This window comes from Callithrix jacchus, chromosome 2 (assembly GCF_049354715.1).
Source record: "Callithrix jacchus isolate 240 chromosome 2, calJac240_pri, whole genome shotgun sequence".
NCBI lineage: Eukaryota > Metazoa > Chordata > Mammalia > Primates > Cebidae > Callithrix > Callithrix jacchus.
In genome coordinates this window covers 62,312,449-62,339,234 of record NC_133503.1, presented here as the reverse complement: position 1 = coordinate 62,339,234, position 26,786 = coordinate 62,312,449, and the positions used below count along the sequence as shown (strand labels likewise).

At 43.2% G+C, this 26,786-nt stretch overlaps 1 protein-coding gene and 1 long non-coding RNA gene across 4 annotated transcripts in view; one reads left to right on the top strand and one right to left on the bottom strand.

Moving 5' to 3' along the window:
- DOCK2 (dedicator of cytokinesis 2) overlaps positions 1-26,786 on the bottom strand; it is a 464,897-nt gene that overhangs the window by 6,636 nt on the left and 431,475 nt on the right. For 2 of the 3 annotated variants that reach the window (XM_035290348.3, XM_035290349.3), the window contains exons 41-47: positions 25,514-25,655; positions 20,535-20,616; positions 19,211-19,295; positions 18,335-18,421; positions 8,910-9,086; positions 7,418-7,501; positions 612-749 (exon numbers count right to left, since the gene is read on the bottom strand). In XM_035290348.3, coding sequence (XP_035146239.1) covers positions 612-749; positions 7,418-7,501; positions 8,910-9,086; positions 18,335-18,421; positions 19,211-19,295; positions 20,535-20,616; positions 25,514-25,655 — 795 coding nt within the window. Of the gene's footprint in view, positions 1-611; positions 750-7,417; positions 7,502-8,909; positions 9,087-17,251; positions 17,529-18,334; positions 18,422-19,210; positions 19,296-20,534; positions 20,617-25,513; positions 25,656-26,786 lie in introns of those variants that run through there. The other variant, XM_035290350.3, reaches the window with a different exon arrangement.
- The window catches only part of LOC144581335 (uncharacterized), a 63,142-nt gene continuing 42,971 nt past the window's right edge, over positions 6,616-26,786 (top strand). The window contains exon 1 of the long non-coding RNA XR_013531946.1: positions 6,616-6,848. This is a non-coding gene — a long non-coding RNA (uncharacterized LOC144581335). The remainder of the gene's footprint in view (positions 6,849-26,786) is intronic.

The window sequence follows — 26,786 nt, the reverse complement described above, 5'->3', positions numbered from 1 at the left end:
AGGCTGGACTAGATGGTTTTAAAGGAATTGCATAGCCTTGAAATTTTACAATACCACATATTAAGAGGATGAAGTACCCTGTAAGCAACAGGTTCATGGCCTCTTTAGTCCAAGGAGTTCAGTTGCCAAAACCACTGGCTTTGAACTAACAGAGCTAGAGGCAAATTCTGCCTGACACTCATTTGCTACATAGCCTCTGGCAAGTTATCTGACCCTCTGAACCTCAGAAGAAATACAGGGGGTTAAAAATCATTCCTGCCTCTCAGGCTTGTGGTGAGGATTAAGTGACCTAGTAGATGCCAAGTGCGTGGATCAGGCCTGGCACACGGTAGATGCTGCATCATTGTAGCTTTCATTATTATTACACAGTCCCTTGAGTAGTTGGTATTTGCACAATCCCATTGTAACTAGAGTTTGCCTGGGGGTTACTTTTTGCTGGATTAAGTGTCCAGGAGGGTTCCCCTGGATGGGATTCAGCAATGCTGACCATCAGTATCTTCTCTTTGGAAGCAGCGTCCTTTGCTGGGTTCCTTCCAACTTCAGCCTTCATCATCCTTCCCTGCCCTACCCCGCCCAATCCCACCCCTCCAGGCCACAGGAACCATTTATACCATCTCTCGGACACCATATTCCTTCTCCACCTTCATTTTCAGGTTCTTGAAACATTCCTCCATCCGGTCATGGAAGGGTCTTAGGTTATCTGACACCCTTTTCTCATGGATCTTAATCCCAGCTCCCAGGAAGGGGATCTGGAGAGAAAGTGGTAAAGAATGAGCCAGAGGCTGGCTGGTGGGCCTCAGCCTGGCACCCAGTCCATCAAGGCAGCAGCAGTCAAGTTTGCCTGTTAAGAATTTGTCAAGGGCCCCAGGGTCCTCAAAGACCTGCAAACAGGATCCCCAGCCATGGGAAATAGGGAAAGTTGCGAACATGGGGTTTGCCCTGGAAAGGGGAGAAAGGCCCCCAGCTTTCCTTGCCTCATAGGAGGGCTGGACTCTCCCATTCCCCAAGAAAAGCCACATGCTTGGGAAAACTGACCTCTTAAAGAATCTACTTGGGGGCAGAGTGTGGGGATCAGAGGAGGGGAATCTTTGATCAATCTTCCATTGATTTGAAAACTTGCCTAAGACATTCTTGGCAATACTGAAGTGAAAGGATGAATTTAGAAGCTGGGAGATAGAGGAAGGCAAGAGAGGAGAGAAAACAGAGGAGTAGGCATAGCCTCATCTTACCTCATGCAGCCAATTACACTTTATAGAGCTGCTGAAGAAGGATATAAATGTGTCAGTATCATAAAGTTAACCCACCAATAGGGAGCTTTGAAAAGTGATGTAAAAGCCTTAGGAAAATGAGGGAAGAGGGGAGGATTTATATGAGGGGGCTGAAGTTTTATTTGTCCTCATAGGAGGCCAGTGGATAATGTCTAAGTAGCAGCTACATTAAGGGAGAATAGAAGAGCCATAGTGGGTGCTGTTAGAAAGAGAAGCTAAGACCTTTAGTTGTGTGGTCTCAGGGAAACATAACCAGGGGAGTAAAGGGTAGACTATGAATTACCTGGGGAAAAGTTGCTTTCATGATGGTGGCATAAAGATATTTCTGCCTACTTCTCTTGGAGGTCTCCCAGAAACGACAAGGTGAAGGGGAAACTGAAATCTTCAGTGAAACTTGGAGACATTCATGAACCTGCCCCACAATGTGTGCAGGTGCAAGGAGACAGGAGGACATAATTGACCTTTGAGAGCAGAGGAGGGAGGTGCTGATAAGAAGAAGCCAATTTACCTCCATGAAGCCAGGAGGGCCTCAGAGATTGGAGGCTCCAGGCACTACAGAGAAGCCAGGTGAGCTGAGAGGGGCCAAACACCAAGAAATTGGTTAAAGTTATGTATCAGGAGCAGTTAGATTGCCTGACCGCCTCACTCTGCAGCCAAATGTTTTATTTTCCTAATTTCCCAAGAAGCAGGAACTAATGCTCTAGAACAATTAGGACAAGGAACTCTGGGCTTAGGGGCATCAGGCACAACAGAAGGCAGAATCAGGAGCCAGAGTGCAAATAAGGAGCTGAAGAGAAAGTCTGCTTTTGGATCATGAGACCTCCACTTCCCAATTCTCAAATGGCCAGCAGTGTAGCAGCTGGGATTATTTTTCTATATAACAGCTGGAAGGGTCTGACTCTGGAGAATGTGAATGATCCCATGTAGAGAGAGACAGCTGTGGGTCATTCTGTTACCAAACAGCAATGCTACCTAGTTGCCAAGGCCCTCTCTCATGTACACAGGTTTTCGATTAGCCTTGCTCTTAACTATGAAGAGAAGTCCAAGCATCACCAGATATTGGAGGAAACTCCCCAATATCAAGGACAGAGACCAGACCAATAGTTAGGGAAGAAAGAAAATAGGGAAGAAAAGAATAAAGAAAGAAAAAACAGAATGAATTTGGAAGAAACAGAATAAAGAGGGCCTAGGAGAACATGTTTTTCTAAAAGTTTTAATGCATATATAGGAATGAAAAAGATCCTCCATCCATGAAAAAGATAAGGATTTTATATAAAATAATGAATGCTAATGGGAAAACTACATATAAAAGTAGTGAGATAAAGTTGTAAATGGTGATAAGTTTATGGCTTTAGTTTTACATATTAGAAAAGACAGAAAATCAATTAGCTAAGTCTCCATCTCAAGATATTAGTAAAAGAACAGCGAATTAAATTCAAAGGGAGAAGAGGAATGGAAATAATGAAGGTAAGAGTAGACATGAATACAAATAGAAAACAAATTCACACCAGAGAGTACCAACACAGCCAAAACTTGTTTCTTTGAAATGATACAACACTGATAAATGCCTAAAAAGACTAATCAAGAAAATACAAGGTACTAATAACCAATATTAGGACTGAAAACAACAGAACTACAAGAATTAAAAATGTTATAAAAGATCATAAGAAGAGCATATTATGAAAAGTTGACAAACAGAAAATAAAATTTAAAAACAATACCATTTACAATAGAATTGAAAATATCAAATACCTAAGAGCAGATCTAATAAGACGTATAAAAGAAAATACGTGAAAACCACAAAATTTTGCTGAAATTAAAGAACTATATAAATGGAGAGATACTCTATGTTTATGGGTGATAAGATAGCCATTCTCTCCAATTTAATTTAACATTAAATGTACAATTAATCCAAATCTCAGTGTGATTTGGAGAAGTGTGTAAACATTGACAAAGTTATTTTTAAATTTATAGAGAAATACAAAGGACTTAGAAGAGGCAAGACACACTCAAAGAAAAGCAACAGTTGGGGTACACTGACTTGGGTTTCAAGACTTAAGGCAGCAGGGTATTGGCATAAGCATGGACATAGACCGGTGGATCAGAATAGAAAATCCTGAAATAGACAAACACATATATGGTCAATTTAGGGGGTCAAAGTGCGGAAAAATAGTCTTTTCAACACATGGTGCTGAAGAAACCAGAAATCTGTGTGGGAAAATAATCTGCCTCTTACTTTACATCTGTCAAAATGGATTATACACCTAAATGTATAAGATAAAACAATAAAAACTTGCAATAAAACATAGGACAATATCTTCGCTATATTGGGATTGCTAGAGGTTTCTTAAAGTGGACACAAAAGCACTAATCATTTAAAAAAATGATAAATTAAACCTGACCAAAATTACAACTGCTGTTCATCAAAATACATCATTAAGAAAGCAAAGAGATAAGCCAAACTAACAGAAGATATTTGTAATACGCATATCTAGAATATAAATAAACTCTAACAAATCAATAATAAAAAGACAACTCAATTAACAATATAAGTAAAAGATTTGAAAAAGTATTTCACAAAAGGCTAATCTAATTAGCAGTAAGCATATGAAAAGGTGCTGAACACCATCGCCCATGAAGGAAATACAAATTAAAACTAAACTGAGATATCATTACACATCCACCAGAAGGAGTAGAATTAAAAAAGACTCCTGGTATCAAGTGTCAGTGAGAATGTGGATCAACTGACTTAGAAGTTGTGTGGGAGTGAAATTGATTTAGCCACTTTGAAAAACTGCTTCTTGTGGCCAGTAAGGTTAAAAGTGCATGGCCCAGCAATTCCACTACTAGATATATATTGAGGGAACTGAGTGCTTATGTCCACCAAAAGGGATAAACATGAACGTTCACAGCAACTTTACTCGTAATACACAGCACCTGAAAACAACCCAAATGTCCAGCAACAAGACAGTAGATAAATAAATTGACATGTTATTGGTAATTTAAATACACATACACTAGATAACACTTAGAAACAAAAGTCAAACCTCTAGTATATGCAACAACCTAGAAGAATCTCAAAGGCATTATGCTGAGCAAAAGAAGCTACAGATTCAATAGTATATACTGTACTGTATAACACAATTTATAAGAGGTTCAAGAACAGGCAGAACAACCTAACCTTTGGTGATAGAAGACTGCAGTATCTACTAAAGGTGAGTATCCTTACATGCTGCGACCAAGCAAGTTAATGCATAGGTATATACCCAACAAAAATTTTGCATATGTGTGCCCAAAAGACACACACAAGGATGTTCAGCATAGCATTACTTGTAATAGCCCTAAACTGAAATAAACCCAATTGTCTATTAGTAGAAAAATAAATACATTTTGGTATAGTTATATAAGTCAGCTGTATGGACTACTATATAGCAATGAAAATGGATGAATGATACATAACTACATACAACAAAATGAATGTCTTTCACAAACATAATGTTGGGCAAAATAAGTTAGATTCAAAAGAATGCATATTGTGTGATTTGTTTAATGTGTAGGTCAAAATTAAACAAATCTAAACTATAGTGTTTAAGAATGAGTGTTTGGGTTAAGGCAAGGAAATGGTTACTATAAAAGCAGAATAGTGCTTCCTCTTAGAGAAGGAGTCAGGATAGGCTTAGGGGAGCTAGCAGAATTCTATTTCATCTGGGTGATGGTAATATGGGTGTATGTTTTTTGATAAATCAGTGGGTTATATATTTTCATGTGTACTTTTCTATACACAATATTTCACAACAAAAACTTTAAAAGAAGAGCACACTGTAGACATATTTTTATGCCAAAAATATATAGAGAGTCTTTACAAAGAAGAGAAATTAACAAGCCATTGATCTTGAAATCTGCAAAAGGTTGAACACCAAATGTACTTTAAAGGCCTCAGCATTCGTTGGGTTGCTAGAGGTTTAAATACATTCACTGCCCTTGAAATCTAACCTTCTCATGTTTTGAGTAAATTCAAAGTGTATTTGGCTTTGCAAAACCAAGATCCAATCTAGAATTAAGCTCCAAGTGGGCAGGGAACCGGCCCAATTTTGTTCATCACTGTCTGTTGCCTAAGACTATGCCTAGGCCACAAAAGAGACTCAGTAAATACAAGTTGCAAGAACAAATGGAATGAAACAGGTAGGGAAGAGCTAATCTGCTGCATGTAATCATGTTAAAAGGCTGCCTTCACTATGAGCAGGGCTGCATCTTTTGCAGGCAGGTGCCCACAGTTAGGGTGCCTGGGTTCTGGGTAGGAGGAAAATGACTGGTCAACCTCCTTTGGGGGTTAGGTTGGTCTCTGTAAAGGTGGTTTCAGGAGCAGCCGGTGGGACTAAAGAGAAGGTGGCCACTAGGGGGCGGTGTCTGAAGGCCCCTAGCTAGAGACTTTCAGAAAGTCACATCTAACGGAGTACATGCTTTCAAAGTCTTCCTGCTTTGTTAGTATGTCCCTCTAATAAGCTCTAAGGCAGTAGTAGAATTTTCTTAGAAGGTACAGCTTGGTATTTGCTGTGCTGTGAAGCTGACGTTCGTTCTTTGGGTACAGCAGACACAGCATGGAGAAGCTGTTTCCAGATGAGCAGAGGTCCCCAGTGGAGAGGACCAGGACAGTGGTATGAATTCAGAGTGATAACCAACACTAAGCAAATCTGTGTGACATGTTAGCCTTCCCTGAGGCTTCCCAGTACTATCTGAGGATGGGAACCAATCAAACCCAGCCTTCCTGCTTCCCAAGTCTGGAGTGCTGATGGAGCAAATATCATTATTTGAATAAAGAACATGATGACCTGAGAAGGCTGGGGACCTGGGAAATATTTGGACATCACAGGTGGCACAAGGTAAAAAGAAAGAGAAAATTCCAGACAGACACACAACATGCATTCGGGAAAAGCGCGTCTGTGCAGTGCTTGGTGTTTCATTTTTAAAGCCTCACTTTGCATAAATTGGCAGAGGCAGAGAAGGACCTGAATTAGGAATCCTTATTTTAAGAACAGAGGCTGCACCCAATGCTTCTCATTCCCTGATTTCCCTAGAGTAACAAACACTCCCAACCACAAAAGCTTGCTTTTCTTTGCACAGTGACTGGCAAGAAGGGAGCGAGGGAGGGCAGGCAGCTGCAAGCTGCCACCACCTGCCCCTGCACCCACTGCTTGCCTCCCGCCAGCTCCTGCCCTCCGAGCCCACCCCTGTGTTCTGCCGAGTGGTTTGCTAAGAGCCCAGGGTGGGTGACTGTCTGAGGAGAGGGCTGCTCCAAGGCTGGAGGAGAAGCCTCGCCCTGTGTAAGCCTCTATGGGAGGGATCTAGCAGACTGTTTCTTCTGCAGGGAGAGGGAGAATGAGAGAGAAGAGGAAGAGAAGCCAAGAGAGGAGTAAGATGTGTGGGGGTGGAGGGCAAAAGACAGAGAGGCAGGGAATAGAAGTGCAGGCTTCTAAGAGAGAGAGGGAAAGACAGAGACAAATGCACCGAGAGACAGAAAGGAGGAAAGAAAGAGCCCACAGGAGGAAGAGGGCTGCAAGGAGAGAATGGAAGGAGAGGAAGGTAAGTGGCCAGCCTGAGACCGCAGGGTGTTGCCTTCCAAGCCTGTGGGCTGAGCAGCAGCTTGTGTGGTTTGACTCACAACCAACCACACAAAGGCCTTGATTATTTTCAAAACCTGACATCCATCTGAGCATTATCTGCAATAAACTGGGTCAGCTCTAAAAGGAGGAGAGGTGGGAGTAGGGGCTCAAGTCTTCTATTATCAGATTGGCCTGTGCTGGGTGTCGAGGGAAGGTGCTGGTTTGGAGTGTGGGGGCCTGGTGTTCATTTTCATCCCACTGTGAAAAGCCATCCCCTGAATTCGACATCAAATAAGGTAATCTTAGCACCATCCAGCATAGCATTGCTGCCTGGCACCATGCAACACCCAAGAGAGCAGTGCCCCAAATCTCTGTTCCAGGACGTACCTGCTCAGGTGTGATACAGACTTGGAAAAGGGGCTGAAAAGCAAGGGACAGGAGGTCATGCAAATTAAGGCTGCCTCAGCCAGAGCCTAGCTTAGGGCAAGTGAACCATGGTTGGGGGAGAGTAAGGAGGATGGGATGCTCCCCCAGTCAGCTCTGCTTTACCTGCCATGCAATCAGGTCCTTGAGGTGGGTCAGCTTGTCCTGGTCCTCAGGGTGGTCCCTGATGTACTCTTCAGTGAAGAAGGCCTGGGGAGGATAGACAGGAGTTCAGTGTTTCCTGTTCATTTGGCATTTCACAGCCAATCTCTTTGGCACTGGGAGAAGATTCAATTTGAGAGGGGCAAGGATGAGGTCATAGGCATTTGGATGGAACAAGAGTGAGAGGTTGGAGAGATTGACATTGTTTTCTCTGCTTGGAGGCTCAGATCAGCACCTAGTGGGAATGGGCTGCAAACTCTGGAAAAGTTGTTCTCAAAGTCAGGTTTCTGAGCCAGCAGCAGCAGCAGCACTTTGCAACTTGTTAGAGATGCAAATTCTCTGGCCCCAGCCCAGACAGCCTGAATCAGAAACTCTGGGGGTGGGATGAGGACCTGTGTGTCAGGAAGCACTGTAGGGGATTCTGATGCTCCTTCAAGTTTGAGAAATTGCTCTGCAGAAAAGAACTCAGTAAGCATTATCACCAGGTGGGTGTTCCAGTTCACCTCATGGCCTCCCTCATTGCAAGGGACCCTGGCAGCCCCTAGCCATTTCCTGAGCTCATGTCCTTAGTGTGTGCACATGTGTAAACAGACACACCCTATCGCTGCTCAAGGCTGAGCAATGGGTTACCAATGATGACTGCATCGGTGTCTGAGGGTAGCTGGAAGGACTGATCAGGTGACTGGAGTTATTTTTCCTGAATTACACTACTGTGTGGCATTCTTAGTTTTATATCAATGAATTGATCAAGAGATTTATTAGAATGAGTTCATTTTTCCTTCAGTGTCTGCTAGGTGAAAACCAAGTAAGAACTTTCTATTCTATTTTAATGCCAAGAAAAGCTATGTCTCCTTACTAAGAAATGGGTGTTTTTCCTTCCAGTGGATAATGTGTCTCATATAAGTGATACTATTTCCCTTTTTGCCATGAACACCAGGAAGTTCTAAAATAAAATCTGTGGCTCAAATGTGTGGGGCTTTCTGGAGGGACCTTATGACCTTGATAACTAGATTATAGCTCCCCTCTTGGAGATGATCTAGATTTTATGTCTTTTCACAGATTCTGAGTTTCATTTCTTTCCATTTGTACAGATCATTTCAAATCCTCTGTGGAAGAGATGGGTTTATACAACTGGCACGTGCTTTTATGGTCTGGCTCACAGTCACCCCAGAGCCTTTCCTTAATAGAGCCACCCAAATCTGCCCAGTGAGATAAGGGGCCCTGGTGACCCCCACCCCTTCCTGCCCCAGCACAGGGTATGGATAGGAGGGTGGGAGGGAGACAGGAGCTCAGCTAAGACATGAGGTTGTAGAAACATGAGGACCAACCAAGCTGAGGGTCCCTTTGTGAACAAGGACAGCCAGAGTAGGATAAGTGACATGCAGCTGCATCTGTCCCCTGGGTCCTCCCTCCACTGCTCTGCCCCCTGAGCTCCCCTGAGCACAGAAATCCTCACCTTCTCGTACTTGGCAAAGCCTCCCATGACAGCAGGGTCCACAATCCCATTCAGGAGCATGGAGAGTGGGTTGATGGGGAGGGTCTCGTCACTCTGGTACTGGTTTATCATCATCAGGATCTTCTCATTGGCTGTGGACATGGTTTCTATGGCATTCTCCAGAGGACTAATTGTGGTCTGTGGAAAATGACATCACCAAGAAGAAAAGGCCTTAGTTAAGTCACTTTAAAAACAAATTTTATTGTATTGATTTCACTTGGGGTGGGAATTCAAATGAGGCAATGCTCCCTAAGGGGCTGTAGCAGGATCTTGTAATTACTGAGCTCTCGTGGCTGTCTGCTCTCTGGGGAGAGACTGACTTTCTGCTTAGTAAGAAAGGAATTACTTTGGGGATGCAGAAGCAGGAAATGTCAGGTACTTGCTGAGGCTTCAGATGCCGAGTGTATCCCAGAGAAGGTTTCCTCTCCTTATTATCTGGTTGCAACACGTGACAATTTAACCCTTTCAGTATTGGTTGAGCAGACACTGTGTGTGAGTGATTGGCCAGAGGGATTAGAGCCGTTGGCGATGTAGGCACCCAGCCTGGCACATAGTAGGTCCTAAGATTGGTGGTTAGGGGTCAGTGTTCCAAGGTAGACTGAATTTAGTTGGGAAAGTTAAACTGAACACCTCTCCAACACCTCTTAGAAGGCAATATAAAGGGAGTGCCATCAAATGCTAACCAGCAAAGAGTACAGTTGGCAAGAGCATGAGATCGGAGTAGAAACCTAAAGTAGAGGTCGGCAAACAGTTTCTGTAAAAGGGCCAGATAGTAAATATTTTAGGATTTGCAGGCCAGATGGTGTCTGCTGCAACTACTCAACTCTGTAATTGTAGGGCAAAAGCACCTACAGGCAGTATGTAAATGAGTGAGAATGGCTGTTCCAATAAAAATGAAAAATAGGTTGTGCGTGAAATTTGGTCCATGGGCCATAGTTTGCTGACCCATGAACTAAACTGAAACAAACTAAATAAAAATCTTAAATTTGCTAACACTTGTTTTGTGGTCTAACACATGATCTACACTGAAGAGTGTTCCATGTGCACTTCAGAAAAATGTGTATTCTGTTGCTGTGGGGTGGATTGTTCTGTGTATGTCTGTGAGGTCCATTGTGATCTAAAATGTAGTTCAAATTCAATATTTTCTTAAATTTTTTTGGCTAAATAATCAGTCCAGTGTGAAAAGTTGAAAAGGGTATTGGAATACCCTACTATCATTGTGTGGCTGTGTATGTCTCCCTTCAGATCTCCCAATGTTTACTTTATATATTTAGGTGTTCCAATGTTGAGTGTATATGGGTTTACAATTGTTATATCCTTTTGATGAACTGACCCCTTTGTCACAATATAATGATCTTGTTTTTTTTTTTTTTTTAGTTTTTCATTTAAAGTCTGTTCTGTCTGAAATAAATATAGATGCTCCTACTCTCCTTTTAAAAGTTTTCATGTGCATGGAATATCTTTTTCCAACCCTTCACTTTCAGTCTATGAGTGTCTTTAAGGTGAGGTCAGTCTCTTGTAGGCAACATATTTGATACAGTTTGCCTCTCTATCCCCATCCAAATCTCATCTTGTAGCTTCCATAATTCCCATATGTTGTAGGAAGGACCTGGTGGAAATGATTGAATCATGGGGACAGACCTTTCCAATGCTGTTCTTGTGATAGTGAATGGGTCTCATGAGATTTGATGGTTTTAAAAAAAGGAGTTTCTCTGCACAAGTTCTTTGCCTGCTGCCATCCACGTAAGATATGACTTGCTCCTCCTTGCCTTCTGCCATGATTGTAAGGCCTCCCCAGCCACGTAGAACTGTAAGTCAGTCTCAGGTATGTCTTTATTGGCAGTGTGAAAATGAACTAATACAGTATCATTAGTTTTTTTTTTTTTTTTGGTTCAGTCACTCTATGCCTTTTGATTGTTGAATTTAATCCATTTACATTCAAAGTCATTATTGATAGGTTAAGGACTCACTAATGCCATTCTGTTCATTGTTTTCTGGTTGTTTTATAGATCCTTTGATCTTTTTTTCTGTTTCTTTCTTCCTTTATGGTTGATGGCTTTCTGTAGTGATGTGCTTTGGGTCTTTTCTTTTATCTTTCGTATATCTACTATAGGCTTTTGCTTTGTAGTTACCCTGAGGCTTACATAAAACATCTTCTACATATATCTGGCTATTTAATGCTGATAACAACTTAACTTTGAGCACATACCCAAACTTGATTTTTACTCCTTCTCCTTTCATGTTTTATGTTTCAGATGTCATAATTTACAATAAAAATAATTTGTATCTTTAACAAACTATTAGAGCTTTAGGGTTTTTTTTTTTAATAATTGTTTTGTCTTTTAATCTTTATACTAGATAATTTACCCACCATGATTAAAGTATTAGCATGTTTTGGATTTGGAGATATACTTATTTTTTAACAGTAAGTTTTATATTATTGTATGTCTTCATGTTACAAACTAGCATCCTCTTCCTTCAACTTAAATAACTACCTTTAGCATTTCTTATAAGGCAAGTCTCATGATGATAAACCCAGCTTTATCTGAGAAAGACTTTTGGGTCCCTTTGGATTTATCTTATTTGTTGTCCTTTGGGCTTTCTGGATCTAGATTTCTATTTTCTTTCCTAGATTTGGGAAGTTTTCTGTCATTTCTTTGGATATGCTTTCTGTCCCTTTCACTCTCTCTTCCTCTTCTTCTTCTGGTAACCCAATAATGTGTATGTTGTTACACTTGATGGTCCCATAAGTCTCTTATACCAGCCTCATTCTTTCACATTCTTATTGTTGTTGCTCTTCAGGTTATGTGATTTCCAGTGATTTGTCTTCAAGTTTGCTAATCCTTTCTTCTGTTTGATCTAGTGTGCTATGGCATTTTTCAGTTCAGTTATAATATTTCTAAGCTCTGTGGTTTCTGTTTGGTACACTTTATGCTTTCTCTTTATTCGAATTCTCAGTTTGTTCTTGCATTGCTCTCCTGAACTTGGTGAGCATCTTTATGAACATTATTTTGGATTTCCTGATGAGTAAATCACATGTCTTGCCTCCACACATATCAGTTTCTGGAGATTTATCTTGTTCCTTTACTTGGAATAAATTGTCCTGTTTCTTCATTTTCCTTCAGTGGCTGTGTTGGTTTCTGTGCATTAGATAAGACAGCTATATCTCCCAGTCTTGTCAGACTGGCCTTGTGTAGAAGAAGGATGTGACCAATCCATCTAGTGTGAAATGTTAGGGATCCTCTCAAATCTCTCTATTTGTTCAGACTGCTGCCTCTGTTTTTGGTAGCTTCCTAGAGTTTAGGATGTACCACTTTCCGTTAGTGCCCTGAGACAGATAAGGTAGGGGCTAGACTCTCTAGATGTAGCTTGAAAGGTCAGGGTGTTAGATGTGTGTTCCAGCTCCTTCCATCTTCACAGTGAAGCTGAGCATGGGTGATTGTCTCTCACTCTCTCTGACCTAAGCTTGGGAGAGAATCTGTGGCAAGTGCCTACACTCAGGTTCAGGCTGCACCCTCTGATTCTGGGGATATAGTTGTTGAAATTGAACCCACTGTATATCCACCTCTTTTTGCTGTGGTCTAGGGCCACTCAGGAAGGCAAAACTCCATTGACTCCCAGAGCTAAGTCATTAAGAGGACAGTCCCTTGGGTGGGAGCTCTAGTGTGGCACTTGGTATGTGGCCAAATTACTTACAGGAAGAATGGACAGATCTGGATTTATTACTGGATTGAAACAGAGGAAAGACTTGTGAAGTGCCAACCTCTGGCTGCTGGAAAGCTATTGTTTGTTTTCCCTATTGGCTCCCTGATGCAAGTTTGTTAGATGCCAAGTCATTAAGCAGCCACTAGAAGTGTGTGGCCCTTCCAGAAAGAAAATGGGAGCTATACATTTCTGCCTATTTTCATGCTGTTCCAAGGGGATGTAACCCGTAAAAGTGTTTGTGCACCCATTTAAAACCAGCTCTTTGTTCTGTGATCTAAGGAGACTTGCATACGCATACTCCCTTCTGTTCCCAGAGCTAAGAGGTTTAGATGGAGTCCTTTCAGAGATAGCTGTAAAAGTTGGGACACCCAATGCAAGCATAAACCTTTTCTAGGGAGAAACAGGGCATTGCAATTTTTTAAGCCCTTTCTCTGCACCACTCTCAGGGAATGAAGCCCTGGAAGTGCTTTCATGCCTGTACAAAACTGCTACTTTTTTTCTCCTGTGGTCTTTGGAGACATGCATATACCAGTCCCCTCTGCTCCCAGAGCTAGGGTGTTGAGGATACAGCCCTTGGCTGAGAAACTTGATGTTGACAAACTCCTCCCAGCAGGGATTAATAAACCTGTAGTTATTGCTGGGGTGAGCCAGGAGACAAGGTTTGAGAAGTGACAGCCTGCTTCTCAGGCTGCCAGTGGGTTGATATTTGTTTGCCCCTTAGCTCCTCAGTGAAAGTTATGTAGAAGTCAGGCTGCCAAGTAGCTACTGGAAGAGAGTATCATAAATGCTTCTGGGGAGCAGCAGAGGATTTCAGTTTTTAAAGCCCCTTTATAACACTGCTCTCGGGATGAAATGCCTGAAAGTTCATGTGCACCCATATAAAACCACTGATTTTTTTCTGTGGTCTAAAGAGACTTGCATGTGTCTTAACTCTATGCAGTCTCAGAGTCAACAACTTAAGAGCCAACCCGTGAAGAATCTCAGAATTAGAATGGTATATGTGAGGTACAAGCCCTCCTCTCCATAGGGAGAAGATGAGTACTAGAAATTTCTTTCTTGATTTTCTGGCACAGTGTCAGAGCAGGATCCATGCCTGAGTGTGACTCAGCTTTTCATATTGGATCAATGTGGAGTTTACTCAGTGCCTGATAGGTAGAAGTCCCTCAACCCATCTCTGAGTTTCTCTCAGAAGGAATTGATCCATGAGTAGATATTCGGTGCATTTGGGGGTGGAGGGAAAGCCAGAGCTTCCTATTCTGCCATGTTGCTAATTGTCTCCTTGGTCATCTTTTTAAACCATTTCTATGAAATTACAGCCTCCTCGCTCCCTTACCCTGTATCTGGATGTTTTTGAAGATGATTGATCTCCGCAGTGAGAACGCTCTGGGAATAGACTGAGTCTCTCTCTCTCTCTCTCTGTGTCTCTCTGTCATTCATATACATACTCACATAGATACACATACACATGCATGCACACATGCACACACTGGGCACACCCATACACCCTACACCTGCACATGCACATACACACATGTTAACTGAAGGGGAACGCTGTCCAGCTTGGCTGCAGCCATAGTCCTACAAGGTGGAACCCACAGTCTAGTATCTGTCAAGTACACAGACCAACTCTGTGGGGGCTCTGAGGGACCAAGGTCTAGACTACGTTGTAAGGAAAATCTATCACCACCACCTGGACTGAGCCCAGCACCACAACTGCATTTGAACAATAGCCTGTTATATCTGAAAGACTCAGGCTTTAAGGTGAGTCATTAAAAATGGAAAGAGCGATTGATTGGCTTTCCTCCTTGCTTTTGAAACTATTTTTGGATTCCCAAAGCTTCATCCTCATTATAGCCATCAGAAACAGAGAATGAGAATGAAAGTAACTTTGGTTTCTCACCTACGGGCATAGACCAAATATGTAACTTTCAGAGCATAGTTACAGGGGTTAAAGAGTCAGTGGGAGGCCTAGATGTCAGAAGCTAATAATAGGAATAAAAGTGATGATCATGATAATGAAGATGACTTCACTTATCAGTTGCCTCCTACGTGCCAGCCCATGCTGGCCATATTACATCCGTGCTCATTTCATTCCCCCAACAATAGGTTAAGCCACTTGTCCCTGAGCCATGGGGCAGAGCTGGAGAGAGAATTCAGGTATTTCTGATTCCAAAGGCGGGCTTCCTCCACAACATGTGAATGAAGCTTTGACACCACACTTGCCATCAATGGGCTGTTGGGACTAAGGCCAGCCATCAAACCTCTGGTATCTTCCCCAAGCTGAGCCTCAGTTTCTTTATCAATATAGTAACCCTTGCCAGGCTTGCTGTGAAAGGAAAATGAATTATTAGGCAAGGGTGCTTGGGAAAAAATATAAAAGTGTGGGTGGGTGGGGAAACATAAGATGAAAGAGAAAGTGATCTCAATCCCTGGTAATTAGGTGGCATTTCATATTTTTCAAAGCCATTTCACAATATCACCTTCTTAAGTCTACCCAGGAATCCTATGAGCTACACAGGATAGGTGCTTTCGTTACCTCTGAGTTCTGCCATAAATTGCTTTGGCAGTTCAAGTCCCATCGCTGGGCCTCAGTTTCCTCATGTACAGAATAACACAGCTGGACAAGAACCAGGAAGAATCAGGACAAAAATTGGAGAACTGCAAGTCAAACCAGGCTGGTGGAGGTCTGTCATTTAGCTTGCACATTGATTCTAACTTTTAAAAATGTAATTCAACAGCAGTAGAGGAGGGGGCTGTTGCTACTGCACTTTGCCACAGCCCAACTCAGACCCAGAGATACACCCTCCTTATCTAACACAGATAGCTCATTAGTGACCAAGCTGAATTTGGATCTCTGATCCCTAGATCAGGGCTCCTTATAAAGACTACATTTCTCAGGGCCAAGAACAAGAAAAAAATGAAACCCCAATAAGCAGAGCTTATACTTGAAGCCCATCAGAAAATACCTCTCTATATAAATATTACTGTAGTCATGATAATTTACAGTAGAAATAACCAAGAATAAGATACAAATTCGTATAACACAAAAATAATCTTTGGAAATGAAGTCACTTAGAAGAGTGACTTTTGTATCTGAGATACCCTGAAATTCCTGGTAACTCACCTGAGAGAGGTCATTAAAGATAAATTCACTCAGGCCAACTTTTTGAAGCTTTCCCCAATGTATTCTATGAGAAGGAATCAGGATGAAAAAAACAAGTCAAAAATCTTGACTGTTTCTTTCCTAACTTCAAAATGCTGTTTATAAAATAAGGCAACCAGTTTAAACATTATGGGTGTCTATATATTGGTTGACTGATTAATTTATGTAAGTATTCTTTAGTTAGCATCAATTCTGGGCCAGGGACTATTCTTAGCACTGGGAGGTATAGCAGAAAACAAAATAGACAAAATATCTGTCTTCTTGGAATGTATATTCTAGTGGAGCTTGTAGTCTAATATCATAGTTAATATTTTCTTAATACTAAAAATAACCAGGAAAATTACATAGTCTATTAGGAGATAAGCACTTTGAGAAGACACTCAGTAGCAGAGGGAATGGGAAGTAAGTGATGGGCTCTATCAGTTTGCTACAGTTTGGCAGGAATGACTACAGAAGAGGCGCCTTGCTGAGCACCACCAGGTAACAGGGCTCAGTCAGGGTTAATGGAGAGAGGCTACGGATTGATGGAAAGATTCTAATTCCTTAATCCCTAAATAGGACTAATAACAGTATGTACCTCACAGGGACCTATGAGAATTAATTGAGATACTGCTATAAATTTTTTTACACAATACTTGGGGCAGTTGTTAAAACTTAATGTGACATGAAGTAAGGGCACAGAGATTTCCTTTCTGGGATACCACTGGCTGGGCTGTGCTGGGTGGGCTTCTTCTTTTCTTAAGGAAAAAAAGATAAAGAGTCCAAGCCAGGCGCCTGACAGGGGAAGTTAAAGTCACACCCTATCTCTTTTACTAACCTTGAACAATGTACTAATCAACTCTGCATCTCAGTTCCCTCATCTGTAAAATGAAAAGAATAATAATATCTACCTCACAGGGCTGTTGAGGGGTTGAAATGAGATCATGCATATGAACAGTTGAGCCCACACTCAAAACAATGTTTTTTGCTATCACCATCATTATTATAATTTTCCAAGGTCTAGGTCATGCCTATAAAAAAGATACCGAAGAGCTACTGAGCCGCTGGATTCACTGAAAAGAGAGGGGCATTAAGGGTAGAAGTGAAAAGGTCTCAATGCTACCTATTGTCTGACACAGTAGCTTGAAAATGCAAGTCCAGGCCGGGCGCGGTGGCTCAAGCCTGTAATCCCAGCACTTTGGGAGGCCGAGGCGGGTGGATCACGAGGTTAAGAGATCGAGACCATCCAGGTCAACATGGTGAAACCTCGTCTCTACTAAAGATACAAAAAATTAGCTTTTAGTATGGCATGGTGGTGCGTGCCTGTAATCCCAGCTGCTCAGGAGGCTGAGGCAGGAGAATTGCCTGAACCCAGGAGGCGGAGGTTGCGGTGAGCCGAGATCGCGCCATTGCACTCCAGCCTGGGTAACAAGAGCGAAACTCCGTCTCAAAAAAAATGCAAGTCCTTCTGCTCATGGCTCTGTGTCACTTAGTGGGAAAGTCAAGGTTTTTACTGTGGTCTACAGGGTCCTACGTGATCTGGTATCAGTTGACTGCTACTCACCCTTATTTGTTCTGATCTGGACACAAGCATATTCTGGCCCCAGGACCTTTGTACTTGCTGTCGCCTCTGCTGGAATGTCTCTCTCTTCAATGTCAGTGTGGACCCCTTCCTCACTTCCTCCAGGCCTTTCCTCAACAGCCATTAGAGAGGGAAGCTTTCTCTGATTGCCCTATTTAAAACAGTGATCCCTCATCCATCACCTTTCTGCTTTAATTTTTCCCATCACAGTTATCACCATCTGTCATATTATATATTTACTTTGACTTTTTAGTCTGTCTTTCCCACTAGAATGGAAGCTACATTGCAGAATCTCTAGGTCTTAAAACAGTGCCTAACATGTTAGGTACACATTAAGTATTTTCTGAATGAATAAGTAAGATATCCTTAATATATCCACATTTATAAGGTTTCCTCACAACGACACTGACCCTTCCTCTGTATCTTGGGGACTGCAAGATCTTTAGCTGTCTGAGGACGTGGAGACTCTAAGCTGTGCTGAGAAGCAAAATATGTGTTATCTGCACAAGGGAGTTCAAACATTTGGATTCTAGCCAAATGATTTCTCCCCTCTGAGTCTCAGTTTATCCAACTATAAAATGGGTTCATATTGGGATACTGCAGAGGTACCCCCAAGGGGGTACTGTGATAAGTATGAGGAGGTAATGGAGTAGATTGTGTTCCAGGCCCTCTGCGACACCCCACCCGCCCAACAGAAGCTCCCCATTCATCATTTTATTACTGGAGGCTCTGGAAAGTTTAATTTGCAGGGAACAAAAAGGTTATCTGATGTTTAAAAAGAAAAAAAAATCTGAAAGCCACTATTCTGAATGCTGCCTGCATGGGAATTCTGGGACTCACACAGCAGCTTCAAACAAAAACATGTTCCTTTTTTAAAGTCAAAAGGGGCCTTCTGAGACTGGCTGTGCCCTGCCCATCAGAGGAGGGGTGGCCCTGACATGAATGCCCCCAACTCACCTGTGACATGTGCACCACCTCAAACCAGCGCAAGATCCCTGGCAGCTTGTATGCAGTCACGAAAGAGGTTCTCTCAATCCACATTGACTGTCCGTGGGCAGGGAGTGGCAAGGGCAGGAAAGCAACAAACACATTTACGAAACCTGGGTATCAGAGAAAGCTTGGCAGAAACCCAGCCAGGTCCCCAGGCCTCCCAACCACCTGAAAGCAGAATAAATATTGCAATGCTTTTACCTTACCCTTAAGAATTCTTTCCCAACTTAAAGTTTAAGCTCTCCCTGGACTTAGGACAAGTAAATTTTAACCAAGGTTTATTAGCAGACAGAATTTTTAGGTAATATTGAATGTGTCTGTTTTCTGGGGGAAGAGTTCCAAGTGTTTATTACATTCTCAAAGAGGCAGTGGCTCCAAAAATATTAAGAATTACAGTCCAAGGCAAAGAGGTAAGAGAAAGTTGGAGTCACCTCCTTATTCCAGTCTTGTTTAAAACACACACAGAGGAGACTAGCACTTGGGGGACAGTGATAACTAAATTGCTGTGGCTTCTTACTGGTGTTTGCTGGAAGGTTTGACTTTATCAACACCCCTTCTTAGCCTGAGGGTTTCTACCTGCCGGAAATGCCTGAATGCCCTGTGGTTGAAAAGGTGCCTCTGACATGAGACCCGGGTTCTGCATTAAAGGGAAAAAGGCTCAAAAATTAAGGACACAGGTCCTAATGGAAGAGACTGGGGAATGGACGACATGGTATCCATGGAGGTTAGCTTTATTTTCTCTGGCTTTGGATCAAGTTTCTTCCCATTCTGAGGCAGGCCGATGCATGCTCTGGTTCCTCCAGGTAGCCCTAGGGAATGATCAAGGGTAGGGAAGATACTCACGGCAAACTCATTCTCCGGGTCTACAGTCCCCCTGCGCACGGGCCGGGAGTAGTGGAATCTTTGCACGTAGTTGGATTTGTAGAAGCTGAAAGACAGGAAGAGGCTGAGGCTCCTGGTAGCCATGTTCATCTGCTGACACCTGATCTGACCCTGCACTGTCCAAGGGGGCTCATTACAGTAAACTTCAGGCCTGGCAGAGTCCCTTGTGGTAGCATTTAAAATCAAGGTCTGTGTTCTGGGCTCCATTAGAGTGATTTTTGCACAGGCTTTCCTGGCAAGGCAATTTAGAAGGTAGACTGGCTTCATGCCCCTTTGAGAACATAGTACCCCTAGAATATCCAGGCAATCGAATTCCAACATCAATAGAGCTAAGGCTGAGCCTAATTTCCCAGTGGTGTCCTTAAAGGATTTCTTTAGGTGTCTCTGGCAACCTCCCAAAATCAGTCTTCTTGAATCCTTGGCGAGATTCTAACATCAGGGCCAGCAGGACACTGTGCTAGCTGCATGGTTATTGTCCCCTGCACATGGGTGCCTGACCAAGGTGAGGAGAGAGAAGGCTGAGACCCAACCTTGGCTCCACCTGCTCTGCTGTGGCACTTTGTGAGGCTGCTGGGAGGGACTGCCTCTCTCTGAAGGGTCCTTCATCTTGCAAAGCACATCCTGTTTCTGACTGTCCCACCCACCCAGAGGGGAGGATGTACTCTAAGACACTCAAGTGGGCATGCAGTGGGGGGAATGAGCTGAGTAGCTGGGAGGCATATATTCTTGTGTCCCACAGGTGCCCCACCTCGTGGCCTCATCAGTGACCTTACAATCTGATCTAGAGCAGATGGACATTGGCCTTCAAGTCACTTCCTCTAATGTCCCTTTGTCAGAGCCTGAGCACACCATTGTCAATGTACAACCTTCACAAATGCTGAGAAGATGTCCCTCTGGGAGCATGTGTGGAGCATGGCCAAGGCCCCCGTCTCCATCCTGCCTATCACTTGCCCAGCCACACTCTGGCTATGGACTCCCTGGGGCCACTCTGAGATCAACCTGAGCAACCAACAGGCTGACCACATCCAGTTGAGCAAATGCTTGATGTTGCTAAGGATTTGCTGAGCCATAACCCTGGCCCTACCATCCTTTCTGGCTTCAGCCTTGGCAGGGGCAGAGCCCAGCTACTTGGAGGGTGATTCTTTGACTGAAGAGGAAAAGGGGGAACAAACTGGCTAAGGGAAGGAACTAGAAGGACACTGGATCTGTTCTGCCACCAGCTCAGTTTGGTGGCCCCAATGAGTTCTCTTCCCCATCCTTCTTCCCAGTGGACTACGAGTCTTACTTTATAATCTGATCAGGCACTGGCTTATTCTTGAACCTGGGGTGTTCATCCAGGACAGGCTGGACAGTGAAGCACTGGATGTCTGGAATCCCTGTAGTTAAGGACTTATGTCTGTCAGCTGCAGGGATGATTCTAAGTATAGCAGGTCCTAAGTGAGACCTTCCAGGCCAGACTTCATGGGCCTACATTTTTACCAAATAATCAACCGCAGGTTGCTGGCTGCCCCTGAGACACTAATGACTAAAATCAGTCACTGAGGTCCTTATCAGTGCTACTTGTCACCTTGCAACCTCATCCCAGGGCTCAGACCCTGCAAACAGAGTTGGCTAGTGGTGTTTAATCAGCATCACTGCTATATTATCATTAACAATAATACATCGAATAAATTAATAGCTCTCAAATCAATTGCAGAGTACATCTCCACATGATCTCATTTGATCTCCTCAATTCCACTGAGTTGCATTATTAACCTAAATTGTCCCCTTCAAGGTCAGAGAAGCCAGGTCACTTGTTGAAGGTCACACAGCTAGTCAGAACAGATCTAGGTTTGTATTTAGGTCTCATAACTCTAGCTCAGAATTCTTTTATTCTAGACTCACTATTCAAAGGCGGCCCTCTGACCAGTAGTATCAGCATGACCTGTGAGTCTCTTAGCAGTGAAGATTCTTTGGCTTATCTGAGGATGGACTGAGCCAGGATCTGCAACAGAACCTTGGGTGATACATATGCATGCTAAAGTGTGAGAAGCACTAATATAGAATATGCAAATCAATGTCATTTTGCACTCCAACTCTGAAAATTTAAAAGCAACTGCCTGCAGCAGGATTGTAAGGAGCCGTGTTCAGATTCAGTGGAAAAGAGACCCATGATGGATGAATAATGCCTGTAACAAGCATAGATACTGGAGAGGCACTATGAGAGTCAGACTCTTGTCATGCCTTTTCTAGATCTGACTTTAGTCCTTGTAAGCTGACAATATGGCAAACTGAATGAACAAAGTCAGTGGTCACTGGTCCTATCCCTGACCCCCTCTTCCCTTTCCCTCCCTTCCATTTCTTCTTTACCCACATCTCTTATTTGGGTATTCAAGGTCTTTACTCCCTCTATTCTACCCAAGGACCACCATGACTCCAAAAATCTTTGCCTAGGCCTGACATGTCTGCCAACTAAGGAATCAATAACTCCTCTGGCTGGCATTCAAAGTTAGGCCCATATGGCCTTCACCCATTTTTTCATCATTGTCTGGATATCTAATGGATCCTATTCCCTTTGCTTGGAAGCTTTTCCCTCATCAGCATCCCTCTCTTGTGAACTCTTTGGACAGATGTCAAATACCATAGTCCATGAAAACAAAATTCACCCCTCAGTTAGGAGTTGTTTTCCTTCCTTTGGCTTTCCACAGCCTTTGTCTGTGCTTCTCTAAGGATGCACTCTCCAGCTCCCTGTCAGCTTCCTCCTTCCCCCAGCCCACCTCACACCCTCCAGCCCCTGCCCAGATTGTGAACATCTTCATGGCAGAGGCTATGGTTCTTTCACACATAAGATATGACCAAAACCTAGTTCCGAATTAAATTGAATTGCCTCTGATGAACTTACTCTATGCTAATATGTTAGGGGTTTCATTGATTTACTTCTGAAGCCTATTTCTGCCTTAAATAGAAGATTTCTCTTCATAAGAGAGGACAATGTTTAACATGAATGAATAAATCTCAACGGAAGTATTTCTATCATCCTCAGGAAAAGCATTTTCTTTTTAAGCCATGTGGCCAACAGCCTGCTCTGGGAAGAAAATCACTCTGGGTTAAGTCTAGGGCAAGAGTTGGCAAACTACGACCCTACAGTCAAATCTGGTTCACTGCCTGTTTTTTAAGGCCCAGAGGCTAAGAAGTTTTCTATGGAGAGAAAAAGAGTATTTTGTGAGATGTGAAAATGATAGAAAGTTCAAATTTTAGTGTCTACAAAGCTTTATTGGAACACAGCAATGCCCATGCATTTTTGGGTTATCAGTGGCTGCTCTCCCACTACAACAGCAGAGTTGAGTAGCTGTGATAGAGACTACATGGGCCACAAAGACTGAAATATTGCCTATCTGATCCCTTTCAGAAAAGTTTGCAGACCCCTGTTTTAGAGAAGGTTCTAGGTCATGTTTACTGATCTTAGCCACTGGCCTTGGTCCAAGAGGAGAATCCAAACTCGTCCTGGGGAAGCCTGTGACACGAATTCCCTAAAGTTGTGCTGGATGCCTGCTGAGGTTGTTATGCCACATGCTGAATGTATGCATGGAACTGGGGTCCCAAAGTTCTGGGAAACTGCTGACTTCCTGTAAAGATACTTTGGCTTTTAATTGTCATTCCCTACTTGAATATAAATGAGGAAACATGAGATCTGTCACCCTCTCAGACTGCTTATCAGCATTTTAACCAGTGAAGGCAAGAGAAGAGAACATTAAGAACTCAATATTTTGTCAAAAAGCAGGCCTGAGTTCAAATCCCAACTCCATCACTTCCTAGTTGTGACCTTGTGCAAGCTGCTTAAATTCTGTGAGCCCCAATTTTCCTATTAGCAAAATGCAGAAAGCAATAATACCTAACTTGTAGAAGTACTGGAGGGTGAAACAACAATGCATGTGAATTGCCTAGTAGATGGTAAACAGTTAATAAAGAGAATGCTGTTCATCAATCTTTTTTAAAAGGATGGTGTACTAGAACAGAGGTTTTGAGACAGACAGATCCTGGGGATGAAGTACCCACTAACTAGCTTTGTAACCTTAGGCAAACCACTTTATATCTCTGCCCCACATATTTCTTCTCCATGAAATAGGGAAAATTAACACTTCCCTTATAGGATTTTAAGAAGTTCAAAGAAATAAGGAATATAAAGCCATCAGTCTCATGAAAAGGGCGTTTAGCAAATATTAGCCCTCCCTCTTTTCTCTTGTACCTGCCTCCTGGCAGTAAACTAGGGAGATGTTATATCCCAGGAGCATGTATTCTCTTCCCAGCCTCATGTTAAAAGGCCACAGAGCTGTTTAATCCCAGGATGTCCACTCAGAAAGGCCTTAGAACTAATCCTGTGTCTCGCCTATAACCAAATTCATATTTGTAACCAGCCCAGCCCACCACCAGTTGTATTTCCTCCTGCAAATAACCATGGTAGAGCAGGCACCAAGGAGAGGCAGCATAACAAAAAGGTTACAGATGAGTATTTACCACCAGAGAGAAGAATATTTAGATTCGATTATAGCAGACCAGTCATGCAACCTGTCTACCCCATTTTAAAGGCTGTAACTTAATTTGCACTAAAGGGTGCCATGACAGGAGCTAGGCTGAGTTAATATGCTTCCCGGCTCTACAGTTGTCCCTATCCCTGCGTTTTTTTGCTCCCTGCCATGTGAACCCTGTCTGTTGCCCAGCATGGGCTGCTGGCCCACTGAACACCACGCTTGGCTGCATTGGCGCCCACTAACACTACACTGTAGCATCATCTGATGTGACTTCTGTGTACTGTGTACTCCAGATGAGCTGGCTTATTCTCTGCCTCCTTCCTCCCTTTCTCTGTTTATCTCTTTTCTTCTTTCCTCTTTCTGTGTTGTTGTCTTTTTATTTCTATTAATCAACAAATATTCACCAGGAGTCACTTTGTACCAGGCATCAGGGAGATAGGGACTTAACCACAGGGAGGAAGCCAGAGCAAGCATCTTCTCTCATGGAGCTGACATTCCAGCTCACATCCATGTACATTTTAAAAGCATCAGGGATAATGGCAAATTGAGACAGCTTTTCCAAAGAAAACAGAGCTTTTTTTCTTTGGATACCAGGGTCATGAAGAGCTCAGAAAAGGCCACACTAGACAATAGAAAGGTCCAGGCAGGTCTCTTCCAGAAGGTGATAGCATGCTAGGATCTAATGGGTAAGAGAGAGCTAGTCATGTAAGGAGCTGAGGAAGGGCATCCTCAGCAGAGGGAATAGAGAATATGGATGCTCAGAGGTGGGAAAAAGCTGGGCATAGTGCAGGAACAGAAACAAGACCACCATGGTCAGAGAGACATGAGAAAGGGATGGGGGCAATGACATTGGACAGGCAGGCAAAGGTCATATCATGGATGGCCTTGCAGGCCTTGCTTAGCCGTTTTGATTTTATTGTAATGGCAGTGTGGTGTCATTTCTGTTCATGGAGCCTGCTCTGCTTGTTCCTGTGGAGGGCCTCTGCACACAAGCATCCTTCCTTCTGTCTGGGATATTCTCCCCACCTGCTGCTAAGCTTTGGTTATTTGTCATCTCAAACATCACCTTCCTCAAGGAAACATTCTTTCCTTTCTCAACCACAGTACTTAGCATGGCTTCCTCTAGGCACAGATTATATTTTTGTAAACAAATATGTAATCGTGCAATTAGTCGCTTCATGTCTCTTTTACCTGCTAAACTGTAAGCTCCTTGAACGTAGGACCACTTTGCAAACAGAAATCTCCCGTCCCTTGTACCTTGCTTAGAATAGAGTCAGGGCTTGAAAGTATGCAATACAAGAATGAATGAGTGAGTGACTTGATCAATGAATGCAACATTTACAATGTATTGAGATGATTTTTTGGAATTTCATCTCAATTATTTACTGGGAGTCACTCTGTACCAGGCACCATGGAAGATAGAGACTTACTGCAGGGAGTACGCCAGAACAAGCATCTTTCCTCACAGGGCTGACATTTTAGTCACATTCATGCACTTTAAAAAAGCACCAAAGACAATGGCAAATTGAGACAAATCTTCCAAAGCAAACAGAGCTTGAGATACCAGGGTCATGAAGAGTCCAGAAAAGGATCCAAAGAAAATGGATCCAAAGAATGTGTTGCATGTTCCTGCAATATGACACCACTGCAATGATTCTGGCAGCAGCTCTGAGCTCTAAGGTGGGTCTTTGTGGGCTGCAGCCCTAGCAGGGCTGCTCATGTGTGGCCCCTTGGCTAGGGCATTCTCCAAGGATACACTGGCCTGGGGCGTTCTTAACATCATCTCCAGGGGCAGAGGTGGTGTTCATCTTCTCCGCGTTGGGGAACTGGGTCATCAGCTGCATCTGGAAATCTTCTCTTCGCTCATACTCCTTCCCTCGGTAGATGAACACTTTGTTCTGCAGAGAAAGGATGCTCATTAGAGATTCTGGGACCCAGGTGTGAAGAAAGAGGCCACGCAAAGCTGAACCCAAAGCTGGGCATGGGCTGCGGGCAACTCCAGTGCATCACTTTCCTCTTGGTTTCCCCACAGGGAAAAGAAGGGCTCAACTCACTGACATAGCGGAGGCCATCACTACTTTAAAGAGTCTGGGTCTAGAAGAAGGGAAGATCATGGATGCTGAGAACTTTCTTCTTCTTACAATCCTATGTACAGCTTCCAGAATAATTACTCACTCAGGTTTCACTATATCACAGCCTGTCTCCTATATACATGCCTACAACATTTCCTCCGTGCCTGTAATGGGCCATGTGGGCTGGACTCATGGGATGGAAGGGCTCAGCATTCATATTCATCATCACCTAACTTCTGGCTCTGAGACTGTGAAAACATACTTGTTACCCTTCCTGACCATGTTAGCCTCTTATAGACCAGTGGTTCTCAACTAAGGGTAATTTTGTCCTGCAAGAGACATCGGCAGTGTCTGGAAACATTTTTTGGTTGTCACAACTGGGAGTGGGGGATGCTACTAGAACCTGTGGGGTAGAGGCTCGGGATGCTGCTGACATCCTACGATGAACAGCACAGCTCACAATGAAGAATCATCGGGCCCAAAATATCAGTAGTGCTGAGGTTGAGAAACCCTGCTCTAGACATCTGTGCCATCCATACTGCCTCAAACGGCCCCGAAGTTCTGTCCAAACACACATCTGTCATTTATCTTTACATATCAGTGCTTCCAAACCTGCTGATCGTCCAAGATGCCTAGGAGACTTTTACAAATTCAGATTCCCAGGGCCCACTCCAGACCTGCTACAGTGGAATCTATGGGAGTAGACCCAAGAGTCTGCACTTTCAACAAGTTCCCCAGGGGACTCTGATGTACAGCCACGTTTGGGAAGCCATCTCTACTTCATCCATGAAACCTGCACCCCTCTCTGCTGCTCATGGCAATCACTCCTGTAGGCCCACTCTCACTTCCATGTTGAGTGTTGATTAGTAACTGTGAGTGACTTATCTCCTTGACTAGACTAAACCAGGTGAGTTTGGAGACCAAATTTGTCATTTCTTTTCTATCTCCCTCACCCCA